At 35.8% G+C, this 17,932-nt stretch overlaps 1 protein-coding gene across 21 annotated transcripts in view; it reads left to right on the top strand.

Annotated features, from left to right (window-relative positions):
• Positions 1-17,932, top strand: part of LOC132220886 (ligand-dependent nuclear receptor corepressor-like protein) — a 151,306-nt gene that overhangs the window by 126,030 nt on the left and 7,344 nt on the right. For 17 of the 21 annotated variants that reach the window (XM_059674548.1, XM_059674573.1, XM_059674582.1 and 14 more), the window contains 2 exons: positions 1,740-6,544; positions 14,332-14,358. The exons of 1 other annotated variant lie outside the window; for it this stretch is intronic. In XM_059674548.1, coding sequence (XP_059530531.1) covers positions 1,740-6,544; positions 14,332-14,357 — 4,831 coding nt within the window. In that variant the 3' untranslated portion in view covers position 14,358. The remainder of the gene's footprint in view (positions 1-1,739; positions 6,545-14,331; positions 14,359-17,932) is intronic. 3 more of the 21 variants (XM_059674565.1, XM_059674557.1, XM_059674737.1) reach the window with 3 other exon arrangements.

A 17,932-nucleotide genomic window follows, 5' to 3' on the forward strand; every position in this document is an offset into this window, starting at 1 on the left:
GGCAAGCATATTAATCCTTAAAAAATACAGTGTAATGTATTTTCTTTAGAACCATGTCAAATCTCTGTTTAACTGGTTAGTCACAGATATGTTTAATAGGCCATAACATAACTAAAGAAACTGTTGAATCGTGCTTATCAGAACTTTTCTGGGTTTTCATTTGCTTATGTGAAAATTATAATGTTTAATTTGCTGAAAAAGAGCATAATTTTATTCTTATATTTATATTTGATAGCTAACATTTCCTCCTGCCTTTATTCTCTACATATATTTTTTAAATGATCTAATATTGAATCTTGGGAGTTAGTTGCATCATTTTACACTCCCAGCCATGATAAAACTTATGAAAATTTGTTTTCAGAAAGGAAAAGTTACAGGGGTCATATCCTATTTTCATCTGTCTAGAGGTGGCAATGGATTTAAGAAGATTTATTGTAATTTCATATCTATTCTCACTTTGATAACTATTTATGTTAAATCATATGCTAGTTTTAGTGAAATATTGGTTGAATCTAGTAAAGTGTTGTTTTTCCTTGAAAAAAATTGATCTAATGTTCAAAATTTGCTTTGGTATTTTTCCTATTCAAATAACAATTTTTATAAAATGTAGATAAAATATTGCATACCTAACTGTGAAACAAATTAAGTGATATTTAGGGAACAAAATAAAAAAAAATTCACTTTTCATTTTAAAAGAAAAATTCTCTAATTTTTAATATACATGAACAAACCTTTTATTAAATAAAATACATTCTTCTGTAGCAATTCATAATCAGCATATCCCAATTCCAACCCTAAATTTTTGCAAACCAGGAGCTACTAGCACTAACAAATATAACTAACTAGTCAGGAGTGGGAGGCTATTTTCATGTACAGAGTTTGGTGATATGTTTAATTTAAATGGATACTTTTCTGAAACAGAATTCTTTTATATATTTTATCTTCTTACTGCTGGTAGTTGGATTTAAAAAAAAAATTAGATTTCTACATTCGTTGCTAAGTAATAATGAGCCTTAGCTAAAATTAGATGTATATTAGTTTCTGAAGTGGACATTTTCCATTTGAAATTAAATAATTAGGTAAGTAATGCCTTTAGTTTCAATGTAATTACTTTAGTATTTAAAATCAATTAAAAATAGGTTTCATTTTTAAATAGCTTAAATTATTTATTTTCTTAATAGGTTAAAATGCCTGGAGCTTAATCTTAGAAAAGATATTTTGTTATTTATGAAATCTAAATCCCTTAATTTTTCTTGTGACAAAGCTTTTATTAATAATTTTATTTCCATTACCTTGAAAATATATATATTTAAATAAAGATAAGCCTTTTCTCATACATCTTATTTTTCTTATTTGCAGTAATACAGATTGATAATTATCAAAATAACAAAATGTTTACAAAAAATTTAACTCCTGGTGAAGCACTTTCCATTAAATATTCTTAATATATTCAAAGAACTAAACATTAACAATCTATAAATATAGTCATATCTATAATCATCAGCTTTTATATCACAAAATTTGGGCTTTGTTTTGACTCATTTGTCACAGGAAATTATCATCAGTGCTTCATTATATTTTTGCTAAACAATAATCAAGATGCCATTATTGCAGCTCTATAGGAATTAGGAGTCCAGCAATATCAAAATATCTTTTGTTCAAACTCTGTTAAAATTATAACTCCTTATAATATTGATATTTTTACTGTAATTCATTTTTTGTTTGATTTTTATTTTTAGTTCAACTGTTGATGCAAAATCAGAGGAAGCTACTAAAATGGAAAAAGAAAAATCAGCATTAAGCAAAGTTTTGGAATCTTTGTGCATACATCACCAGCAACAAGTTTTGGCAATGTTGAAATTTCTAGTCCAAGAGCAGAATGCTGCTTCTCTTTGCTGTTGTAATACATCTTATACTGTGTCTTCAGAATCTCAAAAGCCTCTAATTGAAGATGATATACATGGTCTATTCTGTCATTGTGAATATAGGCTGGCAGAAAGAGGGTGTTTACAAAATGAAAGACAAAGCCCTGGTTTTGTGCCTCTGCCAGTCTGTATTAAAGATTTACATTGTTTGTCTTGCCAAACTGTAACTATTGAACACATTAAGACAGTAGTGAATAGAGGAATTGCAAACAGTTATACTTCTCACAGGTGCTGTTCTGGACTGTTTCCAAACATTCACTCTACAAAATCGGCCTTTCATACTCCTTTTTCATCAAGGGAAGTACTCAGTGATGTTTCGGTTAGTCTGGAAGATATTTGTAGATCTCGAAGTCCCTCACCCCCACCATTATCACCTGTACAGACTGAAGGATTTGAAAAATTGAAAGATGTCATCTCAGAGCTTTCAGCCTTAGAAAATAACAGACTTGAAACAAACATTAACCAACCTCCATTCCTCACACCAGCAGAAATAAGTAATGACAAAGATGATCATGAAGGTAAAACACATAAAACCAAAATATCCAGTAACTCTGATTCTTTGCTCTTGGAAGGCAGCAATAATTGTACCACAAATCATGAAAAAGGTGAAACTACTGTAATTTTTCAAGATTTAATGGATCGTATTAATGAAAAATTAAAATCAATAGAAACTACAGATACGACAAACCTTATAAAATTATCTAGCAGTGATTGTAATACAGATAATGATTTAAAACTGAGAGATTTAATAACTTCCCTCTTGCATAATGCAAAGGCCAGTGATTACAGTTTTATGGAATTACTGAGTCAACATGATAAAAAGCTAGAAAATAAAATTATTCAGACAAGATTTCGAAAGCGTCAAGAAACGTTATTTGCAATGCACCACTCTCCTGATTCACCCATGTTTAGAAGGCAGGCTTTACAGATAAAAAGAGAACTTGCTAGTCTTGATGAAAACTTTGTAAGAAAAAAATGCAGTGAAAAATTTTCAAGGAAATTGGTATGCAATAATGTGATACTTTCAACAGACAAAGAAGAATTCTATAATTGCCAAGGGCCTTCTTTACAAAATTCTAAGAACCTTCAAGACAGCAATCATGCAGAAATATCATTTTCACCAGATTATGCATTACAGTCCTTACAACTACCCCTTCATAATTTAGATACTAACTTGGCTTTTGACACATTTTCAGAAAGCTTCAAAACAACTATTCCTGAGAAAATGAGCATAAGAAATTCACAGGAGAAATCTGCAGCTGGAAAAAGTTTTTTGAAAAATCATGAGAATTCAAAACTAGAAAATACTCAAACTTCTTTGAAATGCGATGTTCCTGGACTTTTGAGCAGAACTAAACGAAATATTGTGCCTCCAGGATGGTATTCTATATATGTAACAAATAATTATGTTCTCAAAAAATCCCCTAAGGCCAAAAAGGTTTCTGAATCTACAAAAAAAAAAGATCAGGTGAAATGTATTCAAACTGAAAGCTCCCACAGTATAGATTTAAACAAAATTGCAATGAATTCTAATTTACAAGTTATTGTGGAACGTTTGGAAGATACAATAAATATGGCCAAGAAGTCTTGGAATAATCAGTCGTTGTTGGAAGGATATAAAGCATCCAAAAAATTGAAAGAAGTTGATGGTAAAGATCAAAATGCTGGTGGAAATATAACTCTTACTGTAAGTAGAATGACGTGCAAAGAGCAGAGTTTATCAAAATCTGTGGCAGTATCCAACAATATCCAAAGCAATCCAATAGATTTGAATAACAAAAGACTTGATAATCTGAAAAAGTCATCTATTTTAGATACAGGTAGCTTGATTTCCTCTGTTGAGAATATACCAACAAAATATGAAGCCACCAAAAGCTCTTCTTTTTCCAATTATTCTAGTCCTATCAAACTCATGTTTTTATCTGAGGTTAAAAGCAGTGAAGGAGTCAAATATACTTTAACTTCAGTCAATAGTTCTGAATCAAACATTGATTTTCCTTCTTCTGAAAAATGTCCAAACCATCATATAATTGAAAAAAAAACAGAAACAAATGAGGACATTCCAAATGCTAACTTGGAAAATGTTAGTTCTAATCTTAATGGTAGTGACACCCTTCAAAAAGAACTAAAATTAAATTGTGCAACAGAAACAGCAGAATCTTCTGAAATGTTTATCGATAATACAAATAGCGATAAGCCACAGGAAGAACCTATGGAACATTCAAACAGTGCAATTGATTCATCTTTTAAAAGAAAACCAGGTAGACCTAAAAAAATAGGTCCCCAGGTTGTGAAACAGATTAAGCGACCAATTGGAAGACCACCCAAACCGAAAACTGATCAAACAGACATTACCATTTGCCAAAATGAGTCCTTTAGTGCTGGAAAGAAAAGCCCAGAATCTCCCCTATCAGAAGTAAAGGAAGGTATTTATAAAAAGACTATTACTGTAACTGTTATTTATGGAAGGTCAAGAAGAACTAAAAGGCATGTTTCTGAAGGAAGTGTAAGCATAAGCAATGTTACATCTTTAAACAGTAAGGTTACTGATTTTCCAACTGAATGTAATAGTCTCAGAAATATTAGAGAATTTGAACTTGACTCGGGTGAAAGAATAAGTGCCATTTCAAGTTTGACAACTGAAAGTGAGATCTTGGGCTTTGAATATGTTAGACCTATCAAGAACAAGTCTGTGATACCTCAACCTTCTAAGAGCATTGTTCGACCAAATCAGAAGCCTTTGGCAATAATTAGGAAGCCTGGTAGACCTGCAAAAGTGAAAATTTCTGGTATATCTGTAACTATTAATAGAATTTCACCTCAGGAGAGAGCAGTGAGTATTAGCAGCTGTTTACCTCCTTTAGAACAAGAGACTATGTTGGAAAAAAGTTTGCCTGAAGAAAAGTATGCTTCTCAATGCAATAAGATGGATACAAGGCACGCTGAAGCTGACCTATTCAAGAATGGATCAAAAAGTATGGTTGCTGCTATACCTTTGAGACATTCTATTAGGGACCGAAAACCATCTCTGCATTTCTTACATTCATTAGCATCTTCTAGCTCACTTATTTATAGAAATACTCTGCTTCATAAATCATATAAACTCCATTTGCAGAAAGGCAAAAGTCAGAAGGAAAAAAATAGGCAGTCAAGGTTAAAAATAGCTCCCAAAGGTACACCAGGAGCTAGAAATTTAAGGAATGCAAAAAAATGTTTGGAAGATAAATTAACACCCATTTCTGAAGTATCTTTGGACCCTATAATTTCATCAAACCCTTTGCTCAGGTGGTGGGCTGCTTCTGCTTCAAACGATTCCTTATTAGAGGCGTTAAATAATAGATATGAGCAAATTACAAATGCTTGGGTACAAGTCAGTGGAGATGAAGCTGAAAATTATGTTCATGAAAAAAGGGAAGACACTGAAAGTAATAATCTCAAAATAGCAAACCCTTTGGAAACCTGTCTTGTAGAACTTGAAGTTTCACCTGTAAAAATGCTTTTTCAGAAAAAATATGATTTGAATGAACTCTGTACCTGGTTTATGCAAACGACAGAAACACAGTCTCTTTCACTAGTTAGAAAAGCAAATGCTCGAAACCCTTTCGAAGTAATAAATACCAGAGGAATCAAATTAGGGACCAAATACTCTGATTTTAATACCAGCCCCTTCCGAAAGCACTTTAAAAAATTTGCACTATCTTCTCCTTCAAAATCAGGGAAGTTGCATATACTGCATAAAATGGTTAGCTCTCCACTCTTAAATGTGAAAAATAATTTAACACTAGGTAGATTCAAAAGAACTGAATTTAAGAGGTTGCGACATGAAAGGTGGAGAAGAGAGGGAAAGCTGCACAACCATGGAACAGTTAATTGGATCTCTAAAAGGAGGAACCTGAGATTTTACTGCCAGAACCAATTTTTTAGTAAGACTGAGGGAGGACCAAATGCTGATATCCCACTCCAAGGAAAAAATGCAGTAGGTAATCAGTTTATTTTGCCACCTGAGATCAGGAATGACTTTTTGCAACAGAGGGTGGCAGTGTCTGACGTTAGAACACATGCTAGTTTAGAGAATAAATATAAGTCGGAAGCAAAGGAAAATGGAACAAATTGCAGCCAAAAAGATTTTGAAAGGGGACCAAGACTAGGAAATGTATGTCCAAGTAATTGGAGGTCAAAAACCTTAAAAGATTGTAGAATATTTTTGAGAAAAATCAACTACCTTGAACACAGAAATACTTTTAAGCTAAATACAATCATTTACTCACCTGAATCTGTTAACAGTGGAAGTAATCATCAGACTCATATGGAAGAATCAAAGCGCTTTACATTAAGATCCCATTCTGCTAGGCAAAATTCTTTTAAAAAGCAATCTAAAGAAACAGAAAATGCTAAATCAAATAGTCCTGCAGCTGATAAATTTCCTGGCCAACTTGACAGTAGTAAATTAAATAAATGTGTCAATTATGACAAGACTCCTGATGGCTCTGAAGTTCTTAGCAAATTGAAGAAAAGAAAAAGACCACCCTGGAAGACCACAGAAATTTCAACAAAAAGACATAAACGACAGTCTTGCAACAGCGGACAAATGGCAAACTATTACTCAAAATCCCAAGTAGGTAAGTTTTTCTCTACTTAATTTTAAAGTTTCATTGTAGGTGCCTTGAGTAAAGTATAAGATAATGGGTAGAAAAGAAACAGCTGATTGAGTTTTCATTTATTTCCAAAATATTTGGACAACCTAATTTCTTGGCACCTAGTATGAAACTCGTGAAATTAGGTGCTGCTAAATGTACCAGTGCACTTCCCCACATATAATGTGTCCAGTATGTCAAGCAAATTAAAATATATTTAGTAGAGACATAGAAAGTCTCTAAACATGTACCATTAATATAAAAGTTATATTATTTACTTTTGCATTTTATCTAATATAATCTAATATAAAATACAGAAAACAATTTGATCAATAAATATGCCCAAGTAACAATCTAAAACTTAATATACTACAGATTAATTTATGTTTATCATCTGATAATAGCTTTGAGATCAGACATGTGGAAAGAAGACTCTGTCTCATTACTAAATTAATAAAGGCTATAACATATATAATAATTCTAGGATATCCGTCTCACATTCACCATTAAGTCATTATGCCCTTTGGTACTGCTTTGTGAACCACATTAATACTCAGTGTATTTAAATAGTGTCAAGGAACAAAATTCTTTTTTTCAACAAATCAAACTTGTTGAATAGATTTATTCCTATTAGACTCTGAACTAGACTGCATGGATATAAAGATAAAGATTTATTTCAAGAGATAATCCATACCCTATCTAGGGAGAAAGTCATATATAGATAATTTTAAGGTAATGCAAACTGAAATTACTTTATCAAGCAGTTATATGCTTTTCTCTGTTATGCTAACCTGACATTGGTGCCTCAGGGAAACTGTTACTCTTAGAACCTAGCAGAAATAGGCTATGAACACTAGTTGCTAATGTAGCCACTTCTAACTCTGCTTATTGATAATTCAAGATAAGTACAAGTATGGTAGTGCTTGTAGATTTCTTTCTTGACACGAAAGAGTGCCAGGTTACACTGGAAATTTAAGGGTTTTTTTCATGTGATTGCATTGTTACATTGTATACTTTAGGGGATTTTTCTGGGGGTTGGGGAGGTATTGGTGACTTTATTTTTACCTTTTAAAACATTTTTATAAGTGAAAAAAGTACTATCAGATCTTACATTAAAATATTAAAAGCAGTAATTAAACTTGAATTTTATGGCCCCCTAGAGTCAATTATTTAACTAAAGAGGCAACTTTAAAATACCTGTTTCAATAATATCTAACATGCAGTGATTAAAAATTTTAACTAAATTCAATGATTAAAATTTTTAAATTAGTCCCCATTCTGAAACAAGAATCAAATCTAAAGTTATACTCTTTGTTTTTTACCTTCAGGATTACTAAAAATAACATTATAACAAATAGTATGTCAAGAAAAAAAGGGAAGCCTGATAGTGATTTTTAAAAAAAGTCACCTAAAAATATATACACATCTTTTTAAAAGACTGTCATGAGTGGAGAATAAAGTAGTGTTTCGTTTTTAATTCTTTATACCATCCTCATTTCATGCTGTTTGAGTTTACCAAAGGTAATTTGCATTAATTCATTTTACAAAAGAACTGTATTTTGTCCTTTCAGCTTCTTAGCCATTGTATCTTCCTAAGGTCTAAGTATAAAATTTATTTCAATATGATTCTTCATCGCACTAAATATTAGGTTACCCTAGAAAAATAAGATGGAAGATGCCTAATTATTACTTTTCAAATTAAGTTCAAAATCATTTTGTATTATGTAAAAAGAAAATTAGTATTAGAGCAAGACTTGTTTTTACATTTTAAAAATTATTAGTACTATTTTCCTGTTCTGCTTAAAGTTTTATTTATCCTTTACTGATAACTTTCCTTCTTTATTTTTTTAACATTCTTTTTTTAATCAGACATTTTTTGTAGAGTTGTATTTGACACAATATTTGTTATATTTATCTAATTTTTAAATGTTTCTTGAAATATTATTTTTTTTCTCATGATATTTGGTATTTCATATTTCTTTTTGCCTTTTTGGAAATGACACTAAAATTCATTATTAGTTTTACATGTGTTCTTCTTTTCATAGAATAATTAGTGAGTGGAGACTTGAGAGACTTTTAACAATAGGGCTTTTCTAGAAAGATTCTAGTTCAATGTATATAATGTATTATAGACTATTTCTATTGATGGAAAGTTTTGCTTCTACCATGAATGAATGTCTTATTTTTGTACACTTCAAAATTAACTGTTCAGATATAGTTTAATACATAGGAGTTTTAAGATTTATACTTTACTACATTTGTATTGCTATATATCTGTAGACGTGGAAAGGAGGAAGAGGAAATACAATTCCATTCTATTCTTAGTTCAATATTTAATGAATGCCTACACTATGTTCTTAGGCATGTAGGATGTTCAAAAAGTTCTCTTTCTACGTAAGTAGATAAACAAGACCGACATCATTTATTTATCCAACAAATACAGTGTATTTTATGTTTTAAGAGGGATAGTATATGTCTTAATGGCTAAAGAGTTAAAGTCATGGTTTGTTCTTTCACGGAGCTCATCATCTCTTGGGGAAGAGTGAATAGGCAACTCCAGTGGAAAGATGAGTGCTATGATTGCAGGGGAGGTGGATTGTAGGAGCACATGGGAGGGAAATTGAACCCAGGTTTGGAGAATTGGGCAAGGATTCCTATATGGTTATATCTAAGCTGAGATTAGAAGGGTGCCAAAGTAGTAGAAAGAAGTTGGGAGAGTGTCTCAGCAAAGCAAAATGCTTGTGGAAAATCAGGGTGACAAAAAGGCTTGTTTGGAACACTAAATAATTTTGTCCAAATAGCTGAGTCATAAAATAGGGATTAAGGATGGGGCAGGGGGTGAATGGGAAAATGGCAAAAGATGAAGCTACCTAGGGAAGCTTCGTCCAAATTGCACGTTCATAAAAAAAAATAAAAAATGATTTGAGCCCTAATAGTGACATTAATGGAGAAGAATAGATGTTTTTAAGAGAAAGTTCTGTGAAGTAGAATCAGTAAATCTTAGAGAGTAGAGGAATAAAGGATGACATCCAGGTTTTTGGCTTAAGTATCTGAACAAATGATAGTAATTGCACTGAGGTATAAGAACACTCAGGGTATTCGATTTTAGACATAAGGAATTTGAGGTATTCAGTGAGATATCCAAGAAAAGGTGTTTAGAAAGCAATTAGTTAATAGGGCCTTTTTGCTCAGGAGAGAAGTCTGAGCTAGAGATAAAGATTTGGGTATCAGCAAGTCATTGAAGCCATGAGAGTGGGAGAGATCATTCAGGTAAAATGAGAAAAGCCTAGGATCTCAGAGCCCCAAAATGTGAAGAAAAGAAAAGATGTGTGCAATAGACTGATGAGATTAGTCAGGAGGTGAGAGGGAACCAGGGGAGGGCGATGAAAAGGAAATGTGTCACAACAGTGGAGAAAATAGCAGTGTGGACTGTTGATAACAGATCAATTATAGTTGACTTGGGAGGAAGCAGTTTTGGTGGGCTAACAGAGCAAGGAACCTAATGATTGAGTACATGCAGGAAGAAGAAATGAAGGAAATTAGCACAGAAACTATAAATGGCTATGATTGGAGAGGAGATAAGGAGGTAATGAAAGGGAAGCCCTGTTTAAGGCAGGTTTTTAAAAAAATGTTAAATGCTAATAGGAAGATCAGTGGAAAATGAAAGGTTGAAGATACAAAAATGAGATGGCAAGCAGTGAAAGTTGGGTTGAAGCCTCTGAGTTGATTATTGGATGTTATGAGGCATCATTAGCGAGATTAGCCTTGGCCATCAGGGTCACTTCTTTCCTCAAACATAAGAAGAGTGGGGTATGTATGAGGACACAAAACACTTTATAAATTCACTAGAGGCCCGGCACAAAAATTCATGCACCAGTGGGGTCCCTCGGCCTGGCCTGCGAGATCAGGCTGAAATCGGCTCTCCGACATCCCCCGAGGGGTCCTGGATTGGGAGAGGGCACAGGCCAGGCCAAGGGACCCCACCAGTGCACAATCAGGGCCAGAGAGGGACCACGGGAGGGCTCCAGGGCGTTTCCGGCCCTGTCTCGCCCAGTCCCAATTGGAGCCTATCAGGGCTGGCCAGCTGGGGAGGGATGCAGAGGTTGGCCAGCCGGGGAGGGACCACAGGAGGGCTCCAAGGCATGTCCAGCCCGTCTCACTCAGTCCCAATTGGCCAGACCCCAGCAGCAAGCTAACCTACTGGTTGGAGAGTCTTGCCCCCTGGTGGTCAGTGCACATCATAGCGAGCAGTTGGGGGGTCTTAGCATATTACGCTTTGATTGGTTGAACAGATAACCAGACACTTAGCATATTAGGCTTTTATTATATAGGATAGGCAAAATATTGAGGATATTTGAGTTTATTTTCTATGAATCAAGAGTTCTATAATGGATGTTGATAATGTGGATAAGATTAAAAATATCGTCTCAAGAAATAACAGGATTGAACAGTTTTGTGATTTTATCTCTGCAGCCAGAGTGTAAGCATGGAGAAAGATGGACCCTTAGGTTTGATAGTTATTGGGACCACCAAGTGGGTATAATAGAAGGACAAAGAGATCAAGCCAAGAATTCATTCAGTGAATAATGAGAAACTATATGATCAAGGTGTAATTCTAAAGAGTCTTTTCTAATAGCATGCAGTATATATTTGAGGGGGGACTGCAAAATGGGATACGTGAAGGGCTAATTACAAGACATGATTTTTGAGGTGATAATGGAATATGACTATTGGAAATAATAATGTAGTCTTTTTTAATTTTAGTTATTTTCTTTTGAGTTCCCAAAGCAAATGTGTTACCTCTTCCTAATTGATAGATATGTGGATATAAATAAACTGACTTTGGACACCTCTGAGGAAATTTTAAAACTAGAATAACCTGATGTGGACTTAAAGCTAATAAATTCATGGTTCTCATTCTAAAATGTTGAATTTCCCCATAAAAGTTCAGAATTCAGGGTGACACTTTGAAGTGCATTCTGAGATGACTGAAAAATGTTCAGTTTGTCAGCTTCTCCTGTTTGTCATCTACCCTCAAAAATGACTGAGTATACATTTTTCTTTTCAAATGCTGTTTTTCACACAGATATATAACTGATAGGTGATTTTAATTAACAGTATATTCTTGAACGAGCTGAAACCCAGACTAATCAACTGTACATCCTCTGGTCTTGCTTTTGAACATTTTACCACATTTTTTGAATCCTGACTCAAGATTTTCTTTTAAATTTGTGTGATTGAGGCATTGACACAAAATATTCTTAAACATTTTTAATGCAATTTAAAGTTCAGAGTTTCTTCATATGCTATTATTCAGTATCATTATTATAATTTAATGGAAAAACTATGAAGCTAGGATAGGTGACTTTCTAAATTTCATTATGATTGGAAAATAGTTTCCAAATGGTTCACAGTCACCCTAATCTAGTTGGCTCCACAAACATTCCAAAGATGTGTTTCAAGAAATACTAGTACCCCAAGGTGTTCTGTGTACAAAGGATCCCATGGTATAACAACACTGAGAAATGCTCTGTTCTCTTCCCTGTGCTTCTCGAATCGCAGTGAGTGCCCCATTAGCTTGTTAGACTATATTCTCCAATATTTATGTTTATGATAACTTTTTATATCCTACTGTGGAACAAAACTAGAAAATATTGCTCTACATAGTTTCCTACTAGGGTTTCTCTTTGCAAAATTCATGCGGGGGGAGGGGGGGCGGGGTGTCCCTCAGCCCAGCCTGCACCCTTTCCAATATGGGACATCCCTCTCACAATCCAGGACTGCTGGCTCCCCACCGCTCACCTGCCTGATTGCCCCTAACCGCTTCTGCCTGGCAGCCTGATCACCCCCTAACCACTCCCCTGCCGGCCCAATTGCCCCTAACTGCCCTCCCCTGCCAGCCTGGTCACCCCTAACTGCCCTCCCCTGCAGGCCTGGTCACCCCCACTGCTCTCCCCTGCAGGCCTGATCGCTCACAACTGCCTTCCCCTGCTGGCCATTTTGTGGTGGCCATCTTGTGTCCACCTGGGGGCCACCGTCTTGTGTGTTGGAGTGATGGTCAATTTGCATATTACCTCTTTATTGTATAGGATTTTAAGTGCTGAATTAAAGGCAGAGTGTGGAGGCAGTGCATTCAGGTGGCTTTACTGTAGGTATTGCAAATCATGAGAAAATAATTTGTGAATTTAAATATGAGATCAGTGTCTTCTCAATTCAATTAATCCACAATTTTAATTTGGTCAGAACTAGATGAAAGGAAGAGAGATATTTTAACCCTACCAGACCGCTGTACCGATTTTTCAGTAATTTCCACACAAAGGTGGAATATTGGCACTAGATGAAAGGTAGATGAAAGGTAGACCTATTTTCTACAATGTCTCCAAGTTCCATCTTATTCTAACCACTTGTTTGCATGTAACTAACATTTTTCTATATCATGTTGGTTTTTTCTCTATAATGCTCAGGAGCCCAGGTATAGGGGACAGTTAGGTTCAGGGCCTCAGGTCTGGTAGGATTAATGTAAAAATTAGTAAATTCATTGACATTCATTTTTATATGGGCTTCATATTACCACTTTGCTAATTGCCAGTGCCTTAGGTAAAACTATTAAAACTTTTATTCCGTTATTTAAAGTATTATAATGAAATCAGGAATTTTTTAAAAGTTATTCTCTTTACAATTTAATTTTTTCCCTATTGTCATTTTCATAGGAACTGAGTAAAGAGAAGAATTTTAGGTCATGAAAAGCTTCTGATTTTTACCATAATACTTATTAAACTACTAGAGGCCTGGTACACAAATTCGTGCACAGGTGGGATCCCTCAGCCTGGCCAGCTATTGAGGCCTTCTCGCCCAGACCTGATAGGGGCTGGCCTGGGGGAAGGACTGCGGGAAGTTAGCCAGCCGCGGGAGGTTGGCTATGGGAGTGCACTGACCACCAGGGGGCAGCTCCTGCATTAAGTGTCTGCCCCCTGGTGGTCAGTGCGCATCATAGTGTTCGGTCGACAGGTTGTAACAATCACTTAGGCTTTTATATTTATAGATAAATCAGCTACTTTGAGAATTCCCTGTCTTGGTGTTTTTTCTAGACTTTTTCTTGAATATCTTATATCCCATTACTTTGTCAACCATCATTGAGTTATTTTACGATATCTTGCTTCACTAATTGCTCCCTGTCTTTCATGGAAAACCATTCCCTTTAATCAACAAATATTTCAAATTGTTTTTACTTTGGCAACATAATTAAGTATAAATTAAAGAAAGATAATGTGGCTGATTTTCCATACCAGTGGGTATGGAGTATAAAATTATTTTTAAAGATAATTCTCTAAATCAAGAGTCTGGCCCATGGCACACTTGTAAGTGAAGCTCTGTTGGAGCACCACTGTGCCCTTTCATAGACACGTCTTCTGTGCCACAGGAGTAGTTGCAACAAAGATCATATAGAGCCCCCAAAGCCTAAAATATTCACCTGGCCCTCTGCAGAAAAAGTGTGCTCACCCCTGTTTATATCAATAGAATTTTTATATGAGTGGCTAGAAAAAAGTCATTGGATTTTTTTTTTTAGTAGATTATTATATCCAGTTCATACCCAACACCATCCACTCCCTCCTGTTGTCCATTCCCTCCTCCCATACAATGCAATGTATTTCTGACAGGTAGTGTTGTCTTCTCTCTGTGGGACAGGACTTGTCTGCATCCAGCAGAGTGATGCTAGGGGAGCCATGAGTGCCAATTTTATTGTTTTGTAAATCTTTATTCTCTCCCTGCAGCCTCCAGACCTGCTTTGTCTATATGAGGTAAGTTCAAGGGTCATCCTTTTCCTTAACCAGGCCCTACCACCTGTTGGAAAGAGATTGATCTTGGTGCTTCACACCTTATGTTCTTCCCCAAGTGTTCTCTTCTCTCCTTTTCTACCCCTTTTTTCTTTTCTATTTCTTCCCATAGGAATTCAAAATCTTAGTTCAGCTCTGCTGGCTGCCATCCCTCCCCACTTCATTTTCCTAGGCATTATACAGTTTTCTTTGTGGTGGAGCTGAGCATTCTGTGATTACAATGTTAAGTCTATTGAATGTACCTGTCATTGAATTACAAAAATAAAAGCAGACTAGGTATCTGAATGATTTCATCCTGCCAGGTTTTATCTTGTGTTTCTGTTTGTTTGTTTGTTTAATTTTAAACAAAACCTTGGCTTCTACCTCCCCACAATTCCAATTTCAGGCAACCTGGAAAATTCATTTGTTTCTAACTTTGTTTTTATGTTATATAAATATAGAAATCTAGACCCCCATTAATTTATTCTTTGAGAAATGTCTCCTGATTTATAATTTAATTCAGTTATGGTTGTAAAATATGCTTTGTCCATTTATTTTGTTTTACTTTGGATTATACTATTTCTGTGTTTTTAAGTTTATTAACCTTTTCTCTAGCATTGTCTAATCTGCTGTTGATAAATTCCAGGGTATTTTTCATTTCATACACTTGTATTTTCACCTCCAGAAATTTAGGTTTAGTATTCCTTGTATCTGCCATATACATCCTCCTCATACTTGTGCTTTCTTCAATTTCTCGACTGTGTGGAGTCTATTTAAAATAACCTGCATTAACTTCCTTGTGTGCTGATTTTACAATCTCTGTTGTCAGTTTCTATTGATTGACTTCTCTCCTCATTATGGACTATGTTTTCCTGTTTTTTGCATGCCTGGAAATTTTGATTTGATGCTAGCCATTGTCACTTTTGCATTGTATGCTGGATTTTTTTTTTCAATGCCTTAAATGTATTAGGGTTCTATTCTGGGCATCATTAACTTTTGAGAAACATTTTTATTCTTTCAAATGTTGTTTTTGAGCATTGTAAGGCAAAGCCAGAATAGCCTTTAGTCTAGTACAGTGTTTCTCAACTGGTGATGATTTTGTCCTGCAGAGGATATTTGGCAATGTATGGAAACATTTTTTATTGCCACACCTAAAGGGTAGAGGCCAGGGTTACTGCTGAACATTCTACAATGTATAATAAAACAGTCCCCACAATAAAGAATCATCTGACTTGCCGTAACCGGTTTGGCTCAGTGGATAGAGCGTCGGCCTGCGGACTGAAGGGTCCCAGGTTCGATTCCGGTCAGGGGCATGTACCTTGGTTGCGGGCACGCCCCCAGTGGGGGGTGTGCAGGAGGCAGCTGATCGATGTTTCTGGCTCTCTATCTCCCTTCCTCTCTGTGAAAAATCAATAAAATATATTTTTTTAAAAAAATCATCTGACTCCAAATATAAGTAGTTCCAATGTTGAGAAACCCTGTCCTAGAGCTAATTTTATGCCACCTGCTAGGCAATACCAATACCTGAAGACTGTATCCTACCCGTGTATTAGAAGGTCTTTCCATTCTTGCTGGTGGGAACATAGATTATATCTAATCCTATAAGGTCTCTATCTAGGGATTTTCTGCCTGGTCCTTTTCAGTAGTTTTTTTTTCAAAGCCTTGGGAAACAATCATGCACAAATCAGTATCTACAGAAGCCATGGGAACCCTGCATAGATCTCTGGAGCTCCTTCTGTACAGCTCTCTCTCCTGTACTGACCCACAAAATCTAGCTGACGTGGACTCCCTCACCTCCAAAGTTTGTCTTCTCATTTCAGGAAGATTTCCAAGCTAAGCTATTTTGGGTTCCTCTCCCTAGACTGGGGCCTGGAAACTCACCAAGCAGTAGCCAGAGAAAATTCAGCACTTAACATCCTTTGCATCCCTTCTTTCGGGGATCACTGTCATCTTGCAATTTCTGCCACCCAGTCTTAAAAACAAACAAAAAACAGTATTTCATATATTGTGTCTGTTTTTGTAAGTTGCTTAAGGTGAGCAACTTACAATAAAATTCAGTTCTTCTTCGTGGCCAGAAGCCCCAGATTTTTTTTAATAAATATTTATCCAGCCCTGACCGGTTTGGCTAAGTGGATAGAGCGTCGGCCTGTGGACTGAAGGGTCCCAGGTTCGATTCCGGTCAAGGGCATGTACCTTGGTTGCAGGCACATCCCCAGTAGGAGGTGTGCAGGAGGCAGCTGATCGATGTTTCTCTCTCATGGATGTTTCTAACTCTCTATCTCTCTCCCTTCCTCTCTGTAAAAAATCAATAAAATATATTTTTTAAATAAATAAATAAATATTTATCCAGTTTCTATATGCTAGGTGCTGAAAATAGTATGACCAGCAAGAATCTTTACTTTCACCAAGTTTGTATTTTAGTGGGAGGAAAAATAAAATAGAAAACACAAGACAGTGGTAAATTCTGGTAATGAAATCAGAAGATTTAAGGAATTTCTCAGAGGAGCTATTTAGGTTGAGTACTCAGAAAAATGCTTTCTGAAGAAGTATTGCATAGCAGTGGTGGAGTGGAGACATCTAGGATATCATTGCTGACTGAAACTGATTAGGAGGAGAACCCCTAAGAGATTATAGGATAAGGAGAAAAGAAAGCCTAGATAGACTCAGCCTTGAGAAATTTCAACATTCATTGGCCAGGGAGAGCAGGACATGCAGTAGAAACAAGAGGCAGAGGAGAGCCAATATTGTGTTTTGTCTCAAAAGCCAAAAAAAAAAAAAATGTTTCAAGAAAGAGGTTGTCTAACTCTTCTTGAGGTGCCATAAAAAAAATAACAGTAAATTAATAAATAAAACCATCGATTGTGTGGCAAACAATGGAAATTTATTTTCTCACAGTTCAGGAGGCTGGAAAACCTAAGATCAAGGTCTGAAGGGTTCCTTTTCTATAAGAGCTCTCATCCTGGCTTGCAGATGACCACCTTCCTGTTTTTTGGTGTATCCTCCACTTAGAGCAGGGGTCCTCAAACTACGGCCCGCGGGCCACATGCGGCCCACCGAAAACATTTATCCGGCCCGCCGGGTGTTTTTGCCGCCGCTGCCTGTCCTGCTTAGCAGCCGACTCGTCCCGGGCCCACAGTGCGCATGTGTGGAATGTCTGAGGGACAATGAACTGGCCCCCTGTTTAAAAAGTTTGAAGACCTCTGACTTAAGAGACATACCAATACCATCAGATTAGTGACCCACCCTCTGATCTCAGTTCACCTTAAATACCTCCTAAAGGCCCTGTATCTTTTCATATAGGGAGTTAGGGCTTCAACATGTAAACATGGGAGATACACAGTTAAGTCCATAGTAGAAGAAATGGTCAACTGTGTTTAATGTTGTTAGGAAGGCAAAAAAGTTGATTTAAACATCATACCTTAGACATCATTGGTCACTTTAGTAAGTGCTATTTCCATGGAGTGAAAGACCTAGAAGCCAGATTGGAGTGGGTTAGGAATAAGAAGAAAATGGTGATAGCAAAAGTATAGAGTAACTCATCAAAGTAACCTAACTCCAG

The sequence above is a fragment of the Myotis daubentonii genome, chromosome 1 (genome assembly GCF_963259705.1).
Source record: "Myotis daubentonii chromosome 1, mMyoDau2.1, whole genome shotgun sequence".
Taxonomy (NCBI): Eukaryota; Metazoa; Chordata; class Mammalia; order Chiroptera; family Vespertilionidae; genus Myotis; species Myotis daubentonii.